The 22,082-nt window shown below is 35.3% G+C and overlaps 1 protein-coding gene across 3 annotated transcripts in view; it reads right to left on the bottom strand.

Moving 5' to 3' along the window:
• Window positions 1-1,213: 1,213 nt before the first annotated feature.
• TFPI (tissue factor pathway inhibitor) overlaps window positions 1,214-22,082 on the bottom strand; it is a 67,374-nt gene continuing 46,505 nt past the window's right edge. For 2 of the 3 annotated variants that reach the window (XM_082631486.1, XM_082631485.1), the window contains 4 exons: window positions 18,615-18,791; window positions 17,841-17,936; window positions 2,657-2,836; window positions 1,214-1,981 (listed from right to left, as the gene is read on the bottom strand). In XM_082631486.1, coding sequence (XP_082487612.1) covers window positions 1,875-1,981; window positions 2,657-2,836; window positions 17,841-17,936; window positions 18,615-18,791 — 560 coding nt within the window. In that variant the 3' untranslated portion in view covers window positions 1,214-1,874. Of the gene's footprint in view, window positions 1,982-2,656; window positions 2,837-10,193; window positions 12,977-17,840; window positions 17,937-18,614; window positions 18,792-22,082 lie in introns of those variants that run through there. The other variant, XM_082631487.1, reaches the window with a different exon arrangement.

Here is a 22,082-nt window from a genome sequence, read left to right as displayed (position 1 = left end):
TGCGGAGCACAGGCTCCGGACGCGCAGGCCCAGCGGCCATGGCTCACGGGTCTAGCCGCTGCGCAGCATGTGGGATCCTCTCGGACCGGGGCACGAACCCGCATCCCCTGCATCGGCAGGCAGACTCTCAACCACTGCGCCACCAGGGAAGCCCTGTCCTCTCAATTTTGCTGTGAACCTAAAAATGCTCTAAAAAAAATAAAGCTTAAGAAAAAATTTTAAAAAGAAAAGAATTAAGTTAATAATGATATGAAGAATGAAGTAGATGTAAAAAGCCTGGGAGTTAGATGAACTTTATGAAAAAGGAAGCGTTAGTGTTTAGAGATTGATTGGAAGTAGTATATGAGGGAAAATAAATCAAAATGGGTTCAAACTTTCAAGCCTGAGAAGCAGGCAGAATTATGATACTATTGCTAGAGAGAAGTAATTAAGCTAAACTAAATGGATAAAGTGGTTAGTTGTTTCTAGATGACAAGTTCAAATTTTAAAGTGAAATTTGAAGTGAACATCATAGAATCTGAAATATCTAGAAGGCTGTTGAGATGTCAGACTGTACATGACTCAGCAGAGGAGGAAAGGTATAGATCTGGATAAACTGAATTAACTCCAGAGAAATGTTAGTTAAAAGCCTGAGAGTGAATAACACATATGTTTTCTAGTAGAATCTTCCTTGCTGATAATTTTCTCTTCCTTTTCTACAGAAATAACATGACTTTGTTTTAAAAGCGTGAATTACTGGTTGCTTTGTGTGCAAAGCCTAATTATAAATGAATAGGTTTCAGGAGTTTTAAATATACTTGCTATTTTTGGTAAGAGAAAATTTTGTCAAGCAATAAAATTAGGAAGTACATAAACAATTTCCTTTTGATTGCCACTAAGAAATTTCCTTTCCCACCAAGTTTTTTCTTATCATGATCTGTATTTAACACACAGCTATTCAGCCATCTTTACTGATATGATCAGCCATAAGCAAATAAAAGTTACATCAATCAAAATCAGGCAGGCAGGGCTTCCCTGGTGGCGCAGTGGTTGAGAGTCCGCCTGCCGATGCAGGGGACACGGGTTTGTGCCCCGGTCCAGGAAGATCCCACATGCTGCGGAGCGGCTGGGCCCGTGAGCCATGGCTGCTGAGCCTGCGCGTCTGGAGCCTATGCTCTGCAACGCGAGAGGCCACAACAGTGAGAGGCCCGCATACCGCAAAAAAAAAAAAAAAAAAAAAAAAAAAAAAAAAAAAATCAGGCAGGCACATGACATAGAGTTGACTTTCTTTGTTCAGATATGGTTTGGCTCAAGATTGTTTGAGGTACTGGTTAATGCAAAAGGAGAAAAAGTATGTCTAGGGAGGGAATCACATGGCAGAATTCTGTTATTACCAGCTCTTTCCAAATGCACTATTGAGTGATCTTTATCAGAAGAAGATGCTTGCCACTATTTTAGATGTGAAACCCCAAAACCACTTGATCTTTAATTGTTGTATTTCTTAATCTGGACATAGGCTATAAAATATATAATTGTATACATGATCAAAACAAATAAGTGACAACATATTCTCAAATAGGATGATCACCAAATGGTAAAATGGACTGATTTGATGTCAGTAGTATGATAAATTGTAGTTAAATGGCAGATAGTTAGAAAGGGATTGAGAGAATAATAAGTTCATAGTAGACAGTTAATAAGTTATAGCCATAGAATAAGCAATTTGACCAGATAAGAAAAGGAACCCTGATGCAAATACATTAATAGCAGATAATATATGCATAGAAAATTCATGAAAAATTCATTAAAAAGATTTCAGGAGAGAAAAAATAGGAATCATAATGAAAAGTTTTATCCAAAATATTTAGTAGAAATAATGTTGTAATGTAACAAATTTATATCTTTTTAACAAAAATTTCTTCATATACTATTTTCACTGGCTGCTTCTTTCTTTTTCTTTTGGTTTTAATTAATCCCCCTTTTGATATTCTTTGGATGAAACCTAAAAAGGAAGATAAATAAATTTATGCATGATAAAGCAACAACATAATAAAACATTTAATCTAAAATTTCTTCAAATTATCTTTTAATATTTAAAACCAAAATACATGTAATTGGTTTAAAAGTCTTTAATTTGTCTATATCTTTGTGTAAACAACCTCTTCCTAAGGATGTCACTTTGCATAAATGGGTAAACGTTATTGATTTTTATTATTCACCTTGAGCTACAAAATAATACTAATTAAAGTGGACATGTGGTTATATATGGTTAGTGGAGTTATAGATGATTTTTATTTACATATTAATACTCTATAAATATGCAACATTTTTATTGTCAGAAGAAAATAAATACATTAAAGTTTTGTGCATTAGAAAGCTTAAAGATATTTTGGTATAATCCTTTAAAATGAAAGCTCAGTATGTAAATATTAAAAGAATAAAATGTTTTGTTTAAAATTGATTTTTTTCTATGAAGACATATTAAAAGGAATTACAGTTAACATATCTGGCAATATTATCAAAATGTAGTTGAAAAGGGGACACTTAGTTAAATCATAATACTGTTCCTTATCATAAATAGAACTCATTTCATACTTTCATAGAATAAAATTCATTCATAATTTCAATATTATTATCTTAAACACTAGTGAATTAATAGGAAGAATGTCCTCTATACCTTTTTTACAAGTCTTAAGACATGCTTTTTTAGAGGTAAAATTGTTTTCATTCCCTCCACATCCACTGTACTTAAATGGGCGGCATTTCCCAATGATTGAATTGTAGTAGAATCTGCTCTCATTGGCTTGGCATAATCCTCTATCTGCTGGGCTCAGACACCAGGAGGGGCCATAAAATTCTAAAAACATCAAGAAAACATGGTAAGCCATATATGATAGTTAATCTAAAACTTTCATATTCATTGTTTATAGATTAGTCTTGTGGCATGTTTATGTAAAACAGTAATCTGAATGAATTAAAGTAACAAAATTCATGCATTTCAATTCCAGCAAAATGTTTAACCAATCTCCAGGTGTCCACTATACTGACACCTTTCTCCAATAAATGTAAAAGTAGGTACATTTGTTAAAGGAAATTGCCGGGATTACTCTTTATGTGACAAAACTAGTTGTACATAATACAAACAGCCACTATTCAACAATTTAATTTGTGAAAATGTATTAACCATATCAATTTTTTTTAAATTATCATTGTTTACATATCATTTGTTCATGAGTATTCAACTTTGCAAAAAAAGTCCTGATGAGCAAAATCCTTACTCATTGTATGACACAAACTGAAGCTGAGAAGGAGTTCTTTCCCTGACTAAAGTTCTGAATGATATATCACAATTTAAAGCACAGGGAATCAGGTATAGCAAATTCTAACCTTAAGCTTTGGAAAAGGAGCTCAGAAGAGATGATCTGGCTTAGTAATAAAGTTTTCTTGTGAATTGAGCCATCAGTTCTAGATGAGTTAGATATTTTTGCAAAAGGAGGAATATTGCTAAAGGCAGGAAAGATCAAACATTTGCAGGTTTAAACCAGACCGACAGGCTGGTCTGTCAATGGGAACAACCACTTTCAAAAACAGAAGGAAAAAGAAACATGAACTAGGGTAATGAAAGGATAACTCATTTCCTTAAGGCAAAGCAGAAAAATGGTTTCAGCCCAATGATAATTTTTAGCTCCTTCTGGAATTCCTGTCAGTGAGGGGAAGCTGGTACTCTTCAGTAGCAGAGCTAAACTGCTTGATATTATTGGTAAATCAATACTGCAGGTAAGTTGGTGGATGGTCAGGAATCAATAAAAGAGAGCTTTGGTGGCTTTGCCAAATAGTGAGATGTGGTACAGCAAATGCAAATGAAGAGGATTTGCTAAATGTACATCACTGGCAGAAAATAGAACTTTGAGGAATCCAGTAGCAAGGAAGGCAAATAGGTTGTGCAAAAGAGCAAGAAGTGGTTTGATGGCAAGTGAACCCCAGGTGAATAGACTAAAAGAGAAATAAAACAATTTGAGAAAAAAATGAAAAAGATCTTAAATTGATAAACAATTTTATAACCTCCTGCCTTCTATGTATTTAAATATTAGAGTGTCTTGATATAACGTCTCATGTAAAGAGAAATTCTGGAAAATATAAGAGAAGCAGTGGGAATACTATGGGAAGAATTTATGATAAAACATTTTAGAAAGGTGACATTTTGTGTCAATTCAAGAATTGAAATCACATTAAAAATTTTTGTATTATTTAGTCTTTGACTAGGTGTGTAGACACTGATTTTAAAAGAAACTCCTAGGATCTATAAAACTAAAACATCATTCAAAATCATGTAGTCTAATTTATGTTTGGCCTCACCCCATTTGGGGGTTATAGTGCATGATTATTGCCATCATAAATCAAATTTAAAATGTACTTGGTGAGAATGTGTGCTTAATTTTTTAGAAAATGTCAAGGTCTTTTTGCCCCAACAATGGCTCATGTAAGAGGAAATTTCTAACAACCTAGGAGAGATATGTTGTAATTGAGTCCAATATTGTGCAAGCTTTTCCAATAGGTATGTTGTGGATTCTCATTAATCCACAGCCAAGAATATGAGATGATGAAATGGTTATCAGTTGCCACCACTTCTAATTCCATGAGTCATCCAAAGTCATCACCTATGTTCAGAAACAAATGAAATACCCCACAAGCAATTAGCCTGATTTGAGAAAGAGAAAACAGAGGAAAGTGCTATTCATTGAAAAATTATCCTCAGAAAGCACCCACAGATGCTTCATAGTATATGTGTAAGTATGATGATATGATTTATACATCAATTTCACTTTAGCATTTTGTACACAAGATATTATCCCACAGTAAGTTGAAAATAATAATATGGATGTACTTTTAAGTTGTACACTTCTTTTCAAATGTTAGTTATTATGTCTTAATAGCAATGCCCGACCTAAAGTTCCTTATTCCAGGACAGAGAGAGTTTTCTGATGACAGGGAGCAAAATCATCCTTCTTTTTGCTTACAATCTAGAGTAAAACTGGCCCCATAACAAAATCAATGCCATTTCAACTTGGGCAAAAGTTGGCTTGGTATATCTGGGGCTACAGTCCCTAGATTAAAGGTAACAAGGGATGTGTCTGTTATCACAGGCCAGGAGCCTCAAACATCATGTGAAAGCTAGAACCAAAACGATCTCTCCAGTGGGATCTGAAACCATGGAGCATACACCACAGTTTTGGTGGAGAGATGTACTGGAGCTTCTGTCTTCCTTTGGCGACCCAGTCTTCCAACAGTTTGCCACTGACCAAATCTACTCAGAAGCCAAAGAAAAAGCATGAAGAAGGCAGGGGATTAGTTTGAAAGCAAACAGACAGTTGACAGCACAGGTCCATCAAAGAGAGTTTTACTACCTGTTAAATTGTCCCAGGCATCAGATTGCCTCTACCCGAAACTCTTTGTGACTTCTGAATCAGAGGATGTGTGGACTGCTGCTTTCTGACAGCCTGGCATCTGGTGTGCAGACTTGAATTGTCCCTCTTACCAGATAGCAGCTCCTACTCAGAAAGTGTCTGTCCATGACTGACCCGATGACAGTTGTTTGTCTATCTCATTTGTTTGTCCTGTTTTAATCACTACCTACACAGATCATCAAACACAACTCACATTTGACCCAGGTCGATATAGGGAAGTAAGAATATTTTGATTAGGGGGTTAAAGCTTGAAATTAATCACTAAGAATGTTTTATTTTAAATTTTAAAAATTATGTATTTAATAATGCAATAAATTATCATCAGTTGGGGAGTCTTCATAATGTCATTACTCTTCAGAAACATGAATTATACCCACTACATAAACTAATCTATTTCTCCTAAAATCATTTAAACTCTAAGCAGTTAAGACTATCATTGGATTATTTTAGCATAAACAACAGAATTAAAATAATGAAGCAGATGGTTTCTCAAGGACATTTTAGCTCCAAGGATTTTTTGGGTCCTTATCATCTGATTCACTCTCCAAAGTTGAGGAAATAGAAAATTTTTGCCCCCTGTGAGGAGATAAGCTTGACTGTTTTCAATTAACATGTTTATTCTAGATAAACATAGGCACTCACTTATTCAAAACCCAGACTTTGATATCTACAGTGAAAGAAAATATAAAGGTTTTGAAGTAGTTGCACAGTGGGATATTTTGGTCTAGATTATAATTATTTGCAGAAATTTAAGATCGAATAAAAAGATGCTAACCTGACTTCTGTTCTTTTCCAAAGTAATTTAATAACCAAATGCATTCTGTCTTGATCTCGCCATTAATAACAATTTGGATAGCTTCCATTTAGAGGGTCTATGATAGATTTCAGAATTCAGAATCCACTTACATTCTGCCAGGAATTGCCATGATGTAGTATGACTGGTAAACTGTAAGGTGATGCTCCAGAGCCAGTTTTATATGTAAAGTGCCTTATGCAATTGCTTTGAAACTTATACACTAAACTTTCAATTTTGTACTCACTTTGAATCTTTACTATGGTGTCTCTCTTACTGTCCCATTTTACATGCCTATATTTAGGCTTTTATTTTACCAATGAACTTAAGTTTTAGGAACTACCTCATCACTTGTTGAATAAATTATTTTTTGTCTTCTGAGATTGTTTTAGGGAATTGAATAACAAATCTTTCCTTTGAACAACAAATTCTTTTTTCCCATAATTTTATAGTGAAGAAAAATATAAAGATTTTTATTTTCTAATTACACTTTATCATTGTAAAATGTTGAAATAATATAAAAGTATGACAAATATAAAACAAAAGTTCTCCATAATTTGACCCTTGCCCTTTAAACCACCACCAGTGGTTTGGGAATATCTTCCCCCAAATCGTTTGCATATGCAAACACATATTAGTATACTGTTCTGTCTCATTATTATATTTGATAATATTTTCTGGCTTGTTTCCACATTTCTTCATCTGTATACCTCATTCTTTTTTTTCTTTTTCTTTTACTTTTTTTTTTTTTTGCGGTACACGGGCCTCTCACTGTTGTGGTCTCTCCCATTGAGGAGCACAGGCTCCGGATGCACAGGCTCAGCAGCCATGGCTCACGGGCCCAGCTGCTCCGCAGCATGTGGGATCTTCCCGGACCGGGGCACGAACCCGTGTCCCCTGCATCAGCAGGCGGACTCTCAACCATTGCACCACCAGGGAAGCCCTACCTCATTCTTTTTAATGTATGCACAGTATTTAATTTTTTGAATTGACTACAGTATATTTAACCCATTATTGTGTATACATAGATTACTTCCATTTATTTTTTTCAGTTCCAGACAGTGGCTCATGAGCATCCTTATATACTGGTTCAGATATTTCTAGGAGATATTTCTAAAATTAGAATTGTGCAAAAGCTGTATTCAATTTATAATTTGGTAGATGCTGTTGACTTTTCCACTAAAAGTTTATATAAATTTATACTTTTACAATAGTGTTTAAAAGTGCCTAAACAATTTAACAAAAAGAAAAGTGCCTAAAAATTTTAACAAACTTGGACCTTACTGCATTGTATTTATTTACCATTTGTTGCTTTTATTTTCTTTTCATACCCACAAAAGTAGAAGTAATTGCTCATTACTCAAATGTTCTGCAAATATAATTTACAGAACCTAAGGTGCCATTGATTTTAAGATGCACCATTATTTTATGCACTGCTTATAAAAAATACAATTACACTGTTACATACCATAAGTTACAAGTTTCATCATGATCTGAACCATGTTAAAACATGGAAAAATATGTACCTCACAATCAATAAAATATGATAGTTTATCTTTTTGTGTCAACACCCCAAAACTAAGCACATACATATACACATGTACATATATAAACACACAAAAAACCTGAGAGGGTATGTAATCAGTGGGAAAGATGATCACTGTAGAGATGTTTTTATGAGGTAGGGAGCTTAGAGTTTACAACTCTGCAAAATAGATTCTTTTGTGCTAAGCCTATTCTATACTGCTGGGGATCCTCCAGAAGCTACCTTTACAGTATTTTATTTACTTCATGATGAGTTGGAGACAAAAATAGCAAAGAAATAGTAAAAGGAAATATATTAGAATATTAATGGTGAGTGTCTCTGCGTAATGCAAATATGGCTAATTTTTCTTCTACTTTTGTATTTTTTGCAAGTTGTCTTCAATTATAATGCTCAAATTATGTAATAATAAAATATATAATAAATATTAGAGATATTATATAAAAATATTTTAGGGGGATCCCAGTGTTATGGGGTCATAAAGAAAGACTAGAGATTAGAATCTATTTCTGATTAGGAATGAAGAATAAACCTGTCACTTGTAAATTTACTATTTACAGATAGATAGTAAATTTGTACTACAAGGAAAGCATGTATCTCCATTCACTAGGTAGAACTGGTGTTAAATGGGTAGCAACTGACATGCCATATAGAAAAGAGGGCAGGGAATGGGAAAACAAGCACTATGGAACTTTCTTTTTTCTGTGTGTACTGGGCCACTTAGCTGAGGTTGAAATGTAAAAGGTAAGCTGCCAGGGCACTTGAAGCTGAAAGGTCATGGGGAAATAGACTGTCAGAAACCTTTCCCAGACAAGGAAGCCCCACAGATTAAACAGGAGGAAGGGAAATGAGGTAGATATTTATTCGGTTGGATTTCCTTGCCTAGATATTGCCTAATCCATGGACAAAGTTCATAAAACTATTTTCATCCAGGGATTTTTCTAAATAAAGCCACAAAGGAAGAAAGCCAGAGTAAAATCACAATTTTGAGACTCTTATGAGTAAACGTATACTAAGATAATTATACCTTATAATACATTAGAAAAACTTTTCTTCATATCTGCAACATTGAAAACCCTATAAGATTTTAGTAGAAGGTGAAAAGTAATGCTTACTTAGTCCCTTGATCAGCTTTCAAGGAAGAATGAAATTTTAATAAGCAAAGGAGGTAGAGGTAATATAGGTGAAGGAAAGCACAGGTCCGAATATCCCTGGTTTGTTGAGGTACTTTGCAAACTCCAAGCTATCTGAAGAGCGGAGTGCATGGAGAGTATAGTGGGACACAAGGCTGGAAAAGCAGATTTCGACAAAATTAAGAAGGTCCTTGAATACTAATGTATTTGGTTTTTATGATGTAGACATTAATAAATGCCTGAACATATAGAAGGATGAAAGAGACAAATTCTGATCTTTATGCGTGAAACAAACACAACCAGGCATGTGTCAGCTGAATCCAGTAGGAGACTTGCAATAGAGGAGAATATAAGATAACCCTAACTAAAGCAGTTACAGTGGGAATGGCTAAAATTAAGCACCAGAGTGAATGTGGGTAGTGAAACAGCTAGAGAGAAGGTAATTCTAATATTTCTAGACTGGTTGACTTAGAAGATGGAATATTTCTAATGTATTATGAAATATAATTAGAGTATAAAATATAGTCAATAGTTTCAAAATTTGTCATTTTATCATGGCTTTCTTTCAATGTGGCTTTACTTAGAAAATTCTCTGAATGAAGATAGAATTGTGAACTATGCCTATGGATTAGCCAGCACCTAGGCAAACAAGTCCAAGACGTTAGATAGAAGATGGAACCCAGGTGTTTTTTTTTTTTTTTTTTTTTATGGTACGCGAGCCCCTCACTGCTGTGGCCTCTCCCGTTGCGGAGCACAGGCTCCGGACGTTCAGGCTCAGCGGCCATGGCTCACGGGTCCAGCCACTCCGTGGCATGTGGGATCCTCCCGGACCGGGGCACGAACCCATGTCTCCTGCATCAGCATGCGGACTCTCAACCACTGCGCCACCAGGGAAGCCCCGGAACCCAGGTTTTGAGAAGACAGAACATTTTAATTTTGACGATCCTTCAATGCAAGTACATCATGACTCTGTCCTCCCTTCATCTACGTATGCCCCTATTTCTCAGGCATGCCTGTAAAGGACAAAACCACCCTCTTATTTATTATTATTAGACTCCCAGTCTGCATGACAAATCCTGTCATATAGAAAGCACTCAATTATTATTGAACTGAATCGAAATTTAGAAATATAACAGATCTGTACCTAAAGTCATAAGATAAATCGAAATTTAGAAATATAACAGATCTGTACCTAAAGTCATAAGATAAACACAGGTTTGCAAGTCCTCTGATTAGAAATAAGACCCAAAGACACGAAACACGTATTGATATTTTATAATTGTGTTTGAATTTTACAAGTGCTTTATGTTATTTCAGGTAATCATAGTATTAAGTATATTAAATACAGACACTCCAAATCAAGGTTACATATTTCAGTTGTATTAAAAATTATTACTGATAATGTGCATACAAATGATACCCTGATTATTTTATTTTTTCCTGCTTTAAACCTCTGTTGATACTGGATAATCATTGATCCCACCATCGTGAAAAATTCAAATATTAATACCTTTGAGCTCTTATTTGTGCTAAACACTGGGTTAAGTCATTACAGTCTTCCCCGAAATTTTATGAGCTATTACTCTTCACATATAACAAATGAGGAACCTGAGGCTGAAAGTTGTGTAATTCTTTTCCAGGCCACAGAGCGAGTCTGCAGTAGCAGAACTGGAATTTAAACCACATCTTTCTGCCCATAAAGCCAATGTTCTTAACCACTATGATATGTCTTCTGAAAACTAACTAGAAAATAAAAATAACTGAGCAAATATATTTTAATAATTATCAGGTAAAATGAAAGTTGTCACAACTTATCCTTTATGTTTCATTCTCAAAGTCTCTCTTCTTTGAAGCTCAGATTCAGTATGTCTTAGAAGCTTCTTACCCTCAGTTATGTGAGTGGAGTTGGAATTTAGCAAGTTTGAACAGGAGAAAAATACCTAATCAAAACAGTCATCAAACAAGGAAGCTGAAAACAAGTTTTGGGAGTAACAGTCCTGAGCCAAACAGTATTCAGAGAACTCAAACATTTGAAGGTGAGAATTATTGAGTTGGCATGTTCAACCTGGGCAGATTCTAGAAATAGACCAAAGTTCCAGGATTCTATGCCTTCTCTGATCATATTTGCACTGGCCAGTTGGATCCATTTAATAGCATTAAGATGTGATAGAAAACTAGAAACCTCATTCTGCTGTGTCCCTAGGAAAGATAGTTGGAATTTTCCTAAAATATACATTTTATATCAATGCTTCTCAAATTCATTCTTGCAAAGATTGTCCAGCATTCAAATAGAAAAAGGGCAAAGACTTACACGCAACATAGAGTAGCACAGGGTTATCTAACCTATTCCTATCTCATTCCTAACATGTCCTATAGCAGTCCATACCAAAATCATATTATAGGGATTTTTCCTTTTTAGCAAAAAACATGTGCCATCAAATAAATCAATGAATTAGTATTATTAATTTATTAGTTTGTAGTTTGTATTGTATTCATTTGTGAATAAGTTTTGATTTATAGTTGTGTAATGGTCACATGCCAAAGAAGTTTATTCCTACCATTTTACTTGTTCATATAAAATTAATATCATTCAAAATAATTTGGTTTTCAAAATGGAGGTCTGTGAATTTTCTCTTTTAAAGGTATCCATATATTTAGAAACACTTCTCTGGAGGAATCTTATGACTGGGGCAAAAAATTTATCCTTGTTAAAACCAGAGATGGTCCAGGAAGAAAAGGATTAGCAAAAGTAGTCAGTGGTCCCCTAGAGTGACTATATTCAGTTGGCAACACTCTTGGCAGAGATGAAGTGCTACATTTTTGTTTCTCACCAGATCTCCTGCCAAGAAATAGTAGGTCTGATGAATCCTTACCACAAGTTGTTATCAATTTTTGTAAAGCCAGCTTGAAGGCACATGATTCACCATGCAGGAATATTTAGATTATGAGGGAAGTTTCTGTGCTTCTTGGTTTGAGAATACAGTATGAAAAACAAGATATTTCTTTGGGACTATGGAAGTGGGGTGTTGATAAGTTGGGTTTTCCAGAATCGTTGACACTGCTTAGTGGCGATTAACTGTGGTATACAGCTAAGTGTGTAACTCTTTAGTTGATGGAGGTTATTTTCTTTCCAAAAAATTTCCATGGTTGTAATAGTCTCCTTTATGTAACCACATCTTCAACAAGAGGCCAAATAGGTGACAACATTCTCTTGCAAATCTGTAAATTGACCATATCAGTAATGGTTTTTGGTGTCAATCACACAATTTCTGAGCATAACACCTCTTCCAGAAGGCTGATAACCAAAATTTTTTAAAAGATGTGTGTGTATGTATGTGTGTGTGTGTGTGTGTGTGTGTGTGTGTGTGTGTTTCTTTTCTACCCATTTTTTTCACATATATATGGAATCTGGCCACTAGGTCATACAGTGAATACAGTCAGGAGAGACATAGAGTTCCAAGTACTCAAATGGCCTTCAGAATACCATTCAATTATTCTCCCTTGACCTGGAGGCTGCCAGGAAGCAACATGGGACTAGGTCAGGTATACAGATGTTCATTTTCTTAAATATCAAATACCAGACTGGGTTGGCAATAGGCTTCTGAAGTCTACTCAAAGTTTTTCTTTCCGAAATATCATATAGCTGATGTAGTTCCAAGGCAGCTAATAAGAGTTGATATACAGAAGCAAAGGAAGCTATGAGCAGCAGAAGGATCATCCACTGTTTTCATGAATGAGTCGAGTCCACTCAAAAGGCCCAGTACCAATATGAACACTTGAAAACATTAGTTTTTCTTTGCTAGTTAGATGTTTATCAAAGAGATATATTGAGAGGAATATATTAACTCCATATAAATATTAAAACTTTATTAATAGTATCCTATGGAAGACACCACATATACCATGTAAATATTAAAGAAATACCAAAAAAACAATTATTAATATATGCATAAAATGCCATGTAATCTTAAAATGAATATGGATGCATGAATGCAGATGTTCAGAAAGACTTGGTAAATGTGGTCAGCATTCTTCCAACCGTCATTTGTTCTTTCTCTTGTAACTGTGGATTACAAAATTAATAAATAAAAAAATATTAGTCTTCTATCCTGTGCCTAACAGTGGGATAAACACTAGGGGAGGGAAGTCTACAAAATATATAATCCATGCTCTCTTCCTTCAAAAAACTTGTAATCTAGTCAGTGAGGCAGAGCTGACACATCAAACAATATAAATATTAAATGAATCAAAATAAAAAGCCAGGGGAAAGAGAGAGGAAGAAGTCTTCCTTATGGTGGTAAAAAAGCAGCTTAGGTATGATGAGGAAGGCCAGTGAGTTTTAGGTGGGAGAAAGCAGTGGATAACTTGTGTTTAATAATAATGAAGAGAGTGGATAATTTGTGTTTAATGACAATATCTATTCTGAATGGACAAAAAACTTTTTTATTTACAGGATAGTGAGACAAAATCTGGAATAGGTAGAGAGCTAACAGATAACAGACAAATTTAAGCCAAGTGGGTGAGGCTAAATTAACACAGGGGAAAAAAATGTATCCATTAAGTTAAAACTCTTTTCTATAAAGCAAGAGAAATATGTAAATTTGCCTGACACTAATATAATGAATGTATCTAAGTAGGCCAGTCATGTCAAAAAAGGTCACATCTTATACATGTTATATATAGCTCTGATTCTCCATCTCCATCTTTTATGTCTATACATATACACACATATACATAAAATGTTTTACTTGACTTATGCCTGATATATGACTATATTAATAATATATGTAGTATATCTGAGTTATAGCTGACCTCTGTGATATCTATTTATTTATCCTCCTTATCTACCTATTTAATGTCTATAACATCTGGTTTGCCTGAGCTAGTATTAATTCATGCTTATTTTTTTGGTATATCATGTTCCAACATATTGTGTTTTTTAAAAATTGAAATATGTTTTAAAATAAAACTATAATATTTATCCACCAAAATGACAAACCCAATTTTCTGTCTATATGTATATATTTTAAATAAATAAAATTTTTTTAGCATTCTCCTTTCATTTCTATTAGCATCCCAGTTTGGTTGACATATGATTGTTGTAATCTAAGCATGAAGGACTGATAGTCTGAATGAAACAGGTTAGACTGAAAATGGAGAAGATGAGAATGGACATTTCATCAGAAAAAGCAATAGAATTTAATGACTGACTAGAACAGAAGTGATCAAAAGAGATTACCAAATGCTCAAGCTGAAATAAATGGAAAAATGGTGGCAGAATTCTGAAAATTTGGAAAGCTGGAAATACTGAAAACTATAAAGAAAAATTTTACAAATAAAATTCTTTTGGTTTCAAAGCCCCATGATACTTCTGCATGCCAATATTCTCAATTTGTTTCTAGGAAACACATTTGAACTGTTTTAAGTTCCCACATATGTATTTAGTTCTATTGTGGATTCTCTTTTAAAGGTTAATTGTAATTTTTTTACTGTATGTGTACTGAAGCACTTATTTGAATAATCTGAGATTTTATAAGTGGCTGAAATACCACCTTTTCCTGCAAATGGGAACTTACAAAGAGTTGTTTTACAGATGAGAAACTAAGGCCTGGGAACTAAGGCTTGTATTGCTCTGAATTACATGGGTAATAATGATAAATCATACTTATGTAGCACTGAATAGGTTATCAGGTACTGTCCTAAGCAAGTTATGTATATTGACTGATTTCACCTCACAATAAAACCTATGAGGTAAGTACTATATTATTACCATCCTCATTTTGCAGTGGGAAAAAATAAGGTTCTGAGAGGTTAAGAATTATCTTAATGTTGCACAGCTGGTAAGTGAAAGAAATAGGATCTGAGACCAAGTCTTCAGGCTCAGAGTCATATCTCTTATCCACTATATTTTAGTGCCAATCCCAGCAGGAAAGTCAAGAAGAACCCGTTGTGACAGTCTTTCATTCTGAAGATCTTACACAGAACTGCATACACTTAGAGATACTGTGTTAGAATTATTTCTCTCCCATATGTACTGAGCACATATTTATTGTAACTATGAGGAGATCCTCACAATTCAGGACAAAAAATCAAATTAAGTAATTTGCTCTCACTTCTGCACAGGGCCATGCTTACAGAACATTTATAAAAATCTCTTTAGGGCTTCCCTGGTGGCGCAGTGGTTGAGAGTCCGCCCGCTGATGCAGGGGACACGGGTTCGTGCCCCGGTCTGGGAAGATCCCACATGCAGCGGAGTGGCTGGGCCCGTGAGCCATGGCCGCTGAGCCTGTGCGTCCGGAGCCTGTGCTCCACAACGGGAGAGGCCGCAACAGTGAGAGGCCCGCGTACCAAAAAAACCAAAACAAAACAAAACAAAAACCTCTTTAAGGAAGAGCAAGTTTCAATATTTGAGGTCACCTATGTAGCCTATTAATACTGAAATATGGGGCTTCCCTGGTGGCGCAGTGGTTGAGTCCGTCTGCTGATGCAGGGGACACGAGTTCGTGCACCGGTCCGGGAAGATCCCACATGCCGCGGAGCGGCTACGCTCGTGAGCCATGGCCGCTGGGCCTGCGCGTCCGGAGCCTGTGCTCCGCAACGAGAGAGGCCACAACAGTGAAAGGCCCGCGTACAGCAAAAAAAAAAAAAAAAAAATACTGAAATATGGAAATGAAAGGAGAAAATTAAACCTCAGTTGTGCTTAATAAGCATTCAAATATCTTGAGTCAAGAGGGTTCACTGGAAAAAATATATTCTCATGCTAATTTGCAATATTATGGTTGAGAATAAATTGCAATTAAAAAAAATTACCAAACCATTTTCCAGTAACATTGAACAAAATTTCTAAAATGTTTTTCTATTATCATCAGAAAGAGAAACATTAAAATTATATTTATAAATATTTCACTTAATAACAATAACACAATCTAGCTATATTTTTGGAGTATTCAAATACCTAAGGATTGTTTTTAATGAAAATAATTTTAAACGAATGCTATTCTATTTGTATTGTGGAGCATATTCTTATTCCTGTACACTGAATCAAAACCTTAAAGGATTTACATCTTTTCAAAAGAATCTAATATCCACAGAGAACCTTACGCATTTGCTAAAACGTTGAACAAGTTTTTACATAAATAGAACTGTATTTTCTTAAATTATTATAAAATGTATTTATATAATTGCAAGCAGTGACAGATATAATACTTCACTGTTCTAATTATAAAATCTAAAGACCTGAAGGGATTTTGAATATACTAACTCCCTCTGAAATTTTTCATGCCCTTTATGACACTGCAAGTACTATTGGAACACTACTTGAATGCCTACAATTTGGGGAATTTAGTCACTGAAGCACTCATTCATTTTTGAAGACTTCACATTAAAAATAAACACTTTACAGAAAGAAATTTGTACTTTAGATTTCATTCATTAATTCTGATTCTTAGGCTGGTTTGAGGGAGATAAGGAATGGGGGGATAGGGACAGGGAAGACTGAAATTGAGAAGATTGAGTGAGGCATGTACAGAATTTAATTTTCCTTTCACATGACAGTGTTTCAAGTACTGAGAGTATATATAATGTTCTCTCTTAGATCTCACATCTCCTTACACTTTCCAGTCCTTCTAAGTCTCAGTCCAGTGACTTCTAAGGTATGGCATTCAGGGCTGAAGCAAGTCCACAGGCATCATCAGGTCAATGTAGGACTATATTCCTCATTCTAGATAAATCACAGACAACATTTGCAGTCCCTTAAATCCATGTGGGCAGAAGTTTTGCTTGCTTGTTTGTTTTTTGTAAAGGAAGATGCTCAAAGACATTCTGGTTCTGAACCCCATCCAATTCTGACACATGGCTGGGGTAGAGAACCTGTGACCCAGACACTATGTCTCTTTTTACCCTAAGGCTGAAATTTTAATAGCCACAGAACTCTCAACACATGCCAACTTTACGTTTAACACTTATACAGACTGCTTCTAAGCAAAATCTCCAATTTCTGAATAAGGACTTGTGATTTTTTAAATTTAGAAAGAACCTTACATTCATCCCATTAACTTTCAACTTTTTAGGTTGTTTCTGTCTAGATATTTGTGGTGTCTGGTTATGTTTTCCAGTATTTTCACTATTTTCCCAGCTCTGCATTTTTGTGAGCATATTTCCTGTATGTTTGTTTAAATTTGACAAATATGTTGACAGGACAGAGTCCAGAAAAGTGTTCTGCATACATCCAAAAGAAAATTCTCTCAGAGTGACATAGCCTCACGGATGGTTAGTCACCAAATCCTAATCTATCCTGTGACTAACACCAGAGACGTTCTCCAATGCTATGCTCAATTTTATTTTATTTATTTTACCGGTACGCAGGCCTCTCACTGTTGTGACCTCTCCCGTTGCGGAACACAGGCTCCGGACGCGCAGGCTCAGCGGCCATGGCTCACGGGCCCAGCCACTCCGCGGCACGTGGGATCCTCCCGGACCGGGGCACGAACCCGTGTCCCCTGCATCAGCAGGCAGACTCTCAACCACTGCGCCACCAGGGAAGCCCGCTATGCTGAATTTAAGAACACTGTAGGCTTCTTTTGACACACTGCTGCCATTACAATGACTTACAATTAGATATTGAAGTTGATAATTCCTAGCATTATTTTATAAGATAAATTTGGTGCAGAGTTAAATATCATGTAAAAGTTTTCATGGGATATGTAATCAAAAGCCTACTACAAAGCATACTTTAAAATAGATTAGGAAAATTATCACTTTTCTGGGAAAAAAGGTCTTAAGCAATTTTGAATCTCAGTATTTCAACACACTTATTATTAAAAAACAAAAGAAGTATAATTTTCTAAAAAGCATAGTTCTCATGTACATTTTATTTCTATTGTTACCATGATAATATTTTTCTGGCAGCAATTAAAATAGAGTCTTACCGAAGAAGCTGGGTACCTTGGTAGGCTGGGGAGTCAAGGAGTCATTATTCACAGCATCAAGCTGGGTTCTATAATCATCCACCTGGAAATCATTCACTGAAAAAAAATACAGCCAATTAAAATAGAAGACATTTTCACAAGCTCATAATTGTACACATAAAGCAAAGCACAGAAGTTGTGTTAAGAAAAGTAGATGTCTAGAAATTTTATTCACATTGGTATGTTAAATTAGTGAACAGTGAATCTTTATATATCTTTATATATCTTATATATATAAGATATATATATCTTTATATATGTATCTTATACGATAATATTTCCACGAGTACCTTTGTGGTTCTTTGTCAAAACAAAAAAGGTAAAAATTAATGTTTAAGTCACTCCTTTAATTAATTTTAGGGTCAGATAAAACTGACTGATTTTAGGTGGTAGTTTCCAAAAAACCACATGCTCTCAAATTTTTATAAGCCTAAGGGATTTCAGCAGTCCTACTCTTGTGCCTAAATTGTACTACAGTATTCTCAGAAAGGAAAATTAAATAATGTAACCTAAAAATAATTTCTATGGAAATAATTTCCACTATAAATTTCTTAATTCTCTTTCTTAAATAAACTAACATGGTGACTAATTTCTATCAGATTAAGAGTGACTACAGTGGATCTTCATTTTCATGGCTACAACAAAATCTGGGTAAGCCTGAACATCCTCTAGGATGCCTTATTTTAAAAAGAATGCCTATAAAATGAAGTAAAAGGATATGAGAAATGAACGTACATGTGTCCTCACAGGTGTCCTTGCATTCTTCCAGTGATTCAAAGTTGTTGAGATTGCCAAGGCACCCACCATACTTGAAGCGTTCACACTGCTTTGATTGATTGTTATAAAAATACCTAGTAATATAACCTCGACAGATTCCAGCATCTTCTTCCAAAAAGCAGAAATCTGGCTTTTCTAGAAATTATAAAAATGTCAGAAAGCAATATTCCTCTTTGTGAATAATTTAATTATGTTAATTAAAAATATAAATGGTTAAGTTGAAATTATTTAAGGAGTAAATATGAAAAGATAAAGATAAAAGGTAAAATATAACTTTATCCACAACTATACTATATCTACTATGACATTTAGAATAAGGGAGTTACAACTGTTGTCATACATTGTGTCTATTGGAATTTCAAATTCTAAATTTCTCATAGTAAATTAGTAGGGCATTAACTATCAGCTCTTTCATGAACTGAGAGAATAAAAGATATTGGGTTTTTTTTTTTACCCTTGGTTTGGAAGTCCAAAATGTTATGGCAAAAATTTGGTTTAATTATTTTTATTAAGCTTATGTGCATCAACATTTAGGAAAGATCTACAAATATTTCTTATTTTTCAGGTGTGCAGTCTCATTTAAGTATACTTTGTTGCTTCATTAGAATGGTTTCAATTTTTAAAAAAGGTAGAAGCTTTGAGGGGTATCGAAGCTTTCCTGGCTATACTTAGAAGTTCCTGAATTCTTATGCTGAAATTAATATCTGTATTAGGTATGACATCCTCCTCCACTGTGTCTCTTATTTTTCTTCCAGGCATTGGAATGACTCCAATAGTGCAGAGGCAGACAGGAAATACATGTTCAGGGATTGGAGAGGCTTTTGAAAAAGTCTAATACCCATTCTTTGATAGCGCTCCAAACCAGGCTAAACATAGCTGTCACAAAAGTTGTACCACTGTGATCTATATTACAAGCCTTGTTTACATGCATACTCTGCAAAGAAAAGCAATAGATCATTTTCAAAATTATGATGATTGCAAGATATACTGGGTTTGAATTTTTTAGGGCAAAGCTCCAATTTCCCCATTTTTTCCCCCCTGCAACTATATATTACCATAGCGGCAAAAATGAACAGTGGCATCTTTTCACATCTTAAAGCATCTTGCATTTATCTCAGGGAAGCAATATTCATGAGTGTTTTATTATAAAACCAGTATGTATTTAATAATGTTAATGATTTCTGCAACAGTAGAAAAATGAATCCCCTATGAAAAAGTTGTTTTATTAATTAAAACATCCTATTTTAATATAGAGTAAAATATCTATTTTCTATGACTTCTCAAAGTACCAATTTGAAAGTTGTTTTGTTCATTGTTTACTGCCTCGTTTCTTAAGGTGAATGTAACTATTATTCCCATGGTAATAATTTGTGGTTAAGTTTAATATATGGGACAAGGAAAAATCCTACTTCTTTAAATTTTTATAATACACCTTATCTTTGATAAAGGAGGCAAGAATATACAATGGAGAAAAGACAGCCTCTTCAATAAGTGGTGCAGGGAAAACTGGACAGCTACATGTACAAGAATGAAATTAGAACACTCCCTAACACCACACACAAAAATAAGCTTCAAATGGATTAAAGACCTAAATGTAAGGCCAGACACTATAAAACTCTTAGAGGAAAACATAGGCAGAAAACTCTATGACATAAATCACAGCAAGATCCTTTTTGACCCACATCCTAGAGAAATGGAAATAAAAACAAAAATAAACAAGTGGGACCTAACGAAACTTAAAAACTTTTGCACAGCAAAGGAAACCATAAATGAGACGAACAGACAACCCTCAGAATGGGAGAAAATATTTGCAAATGAAGCAACTGACAGAGGATTAATCTCCAAAATATACAAGCAGCTCATGCAGCTCAATATCAAAAAAACAAACAACCCAATCCAAAAATGGGTAGAAGACCTAGACATTTCTCCAAAAAAGATATACAGATTGCCAACAAACTCATGAAAGGAAGCTCACCATCACTAATCATTAGAGAAATGCAAATCAGAACTACAATGAGGTATCACCTCACACTGGTCAGAATGGCCATCATCAAAAAATCTACAAATAATAAATGCTGGAGAGGGTGTGGAGAGAAGGGAACCCACTTGCACTGTTGGTGGGAATGTAAATTGATACAGCCACTATGGAGAACAGTATGGAGGTTCCTTAAAAAACTAAAAACAGAATTACCATATGACCCAGCAATCCCACTACTGGACATATACCCTGAGAAACGATAATTCAAAAAGAGTCATGTACAACAATGTGCACTGCAGCACTATTTACAATAGGCAGGACATGGAAGCAACCTAAGTGTCCATCAACAGATGAATGGATAAAGAAGCTGTGGCACATATATACGATGGAATATTACTCAGCCATAAAAAGGAAAGAGATTGAGCTATTTGTAGTGAGGTGGATGGACCTAAAGTCTGTCATACAGTGTGAAGTAAGTCAGAAAGAGAAAAACAAATACTGTATGCTAACACACATATATGGAATCTATTAAAAAAAAAGGTTCTGAAGAACCTAGGGGAAGGACAGGAATAAAGACGCAATCATAGAGAATGGACTTAAGGATATGGGGAGGGGGAAGGGTAAGCTGGGACAAAGTGAGAGAGTGGCATAGACTTATATACACTACCAAATGTAAAATAGATAGCTAGTAGGAAGCAGCCGCATAGCACAGCTTGGTGCTTTGTGACCACCTAGAGGGGTGGGATAGGGAGGGTGGGAGGGAGACACAAGAGGGAGGGGATATGGGGATATATGTATACTTATAGCTGATTCACTTTGTGATACAGCAGAAACTAACACAACATTGTAAAGCAATTATACTCCAACAACGATGTTAAAATAAAAAAAAGTTCAGGTGCACCCCGCCCCCCCAGCCCCCGGGGCTTCTGACCAACAAGGCTGTAAATCTGAGGTTCCACACTCCTCTCTTTGGATTTGATTAATTTGGCTCACGGAACTCCAGAAACGTTTTCTTACTAGATCACCAGTTTATTACAAAAGGATATAATTCAGGAAGAGCAAGGTGGAGGAGATGCACAGGGCAAGGTACGTGGGAAGGGGCAGAGCTTCCCGCTCCAGGCATCCACTCTTCCCGAATCTTCCCAAGTTCAACAACCCGGAAGTTCCATGAACTCCGTCCTTCTGTGTTTTTATGGAGGCTTCATTATATAGGCATGAATAATTAAATCATTGGCCATTGGTGATTGAACTCAACCTCCAGCCCCTCTCCCCTCTCTGGAGGTGGTGGAGGGGGGCTGGGATCGAAAGTTCCAACCCTCTAATCAAGGGGTTGGCTCCCCTGGCAACCAGCAGCCCCCCCTAATTTAGCAGCTGTCCCGGAAGTCACATCATTAACATAACAAAAGATACCTTTAAGGCTCAAGTCAGGAAATTCCAAGGGTTTTTGG

This window comes from Mesoplodon mirus (assembly GCF_964341445.2).
Source record: "Mesoplodon mirus genome assembly, chromosome: 8".
In the NCBI taxonomy this organism is placed as follows: domain Eukaryota; kingdom Metazoa; phylum Chordata; class Mammalia; order Artiodactyla; family Ziphiidae; genus Mesoplodon; species Mesoplodon mirus.
The sequence above is the reverse complement of the archived record's forward strand: the minus strand, read 5'-3'. Positions and strand labels throughout refer to the sequence as shown.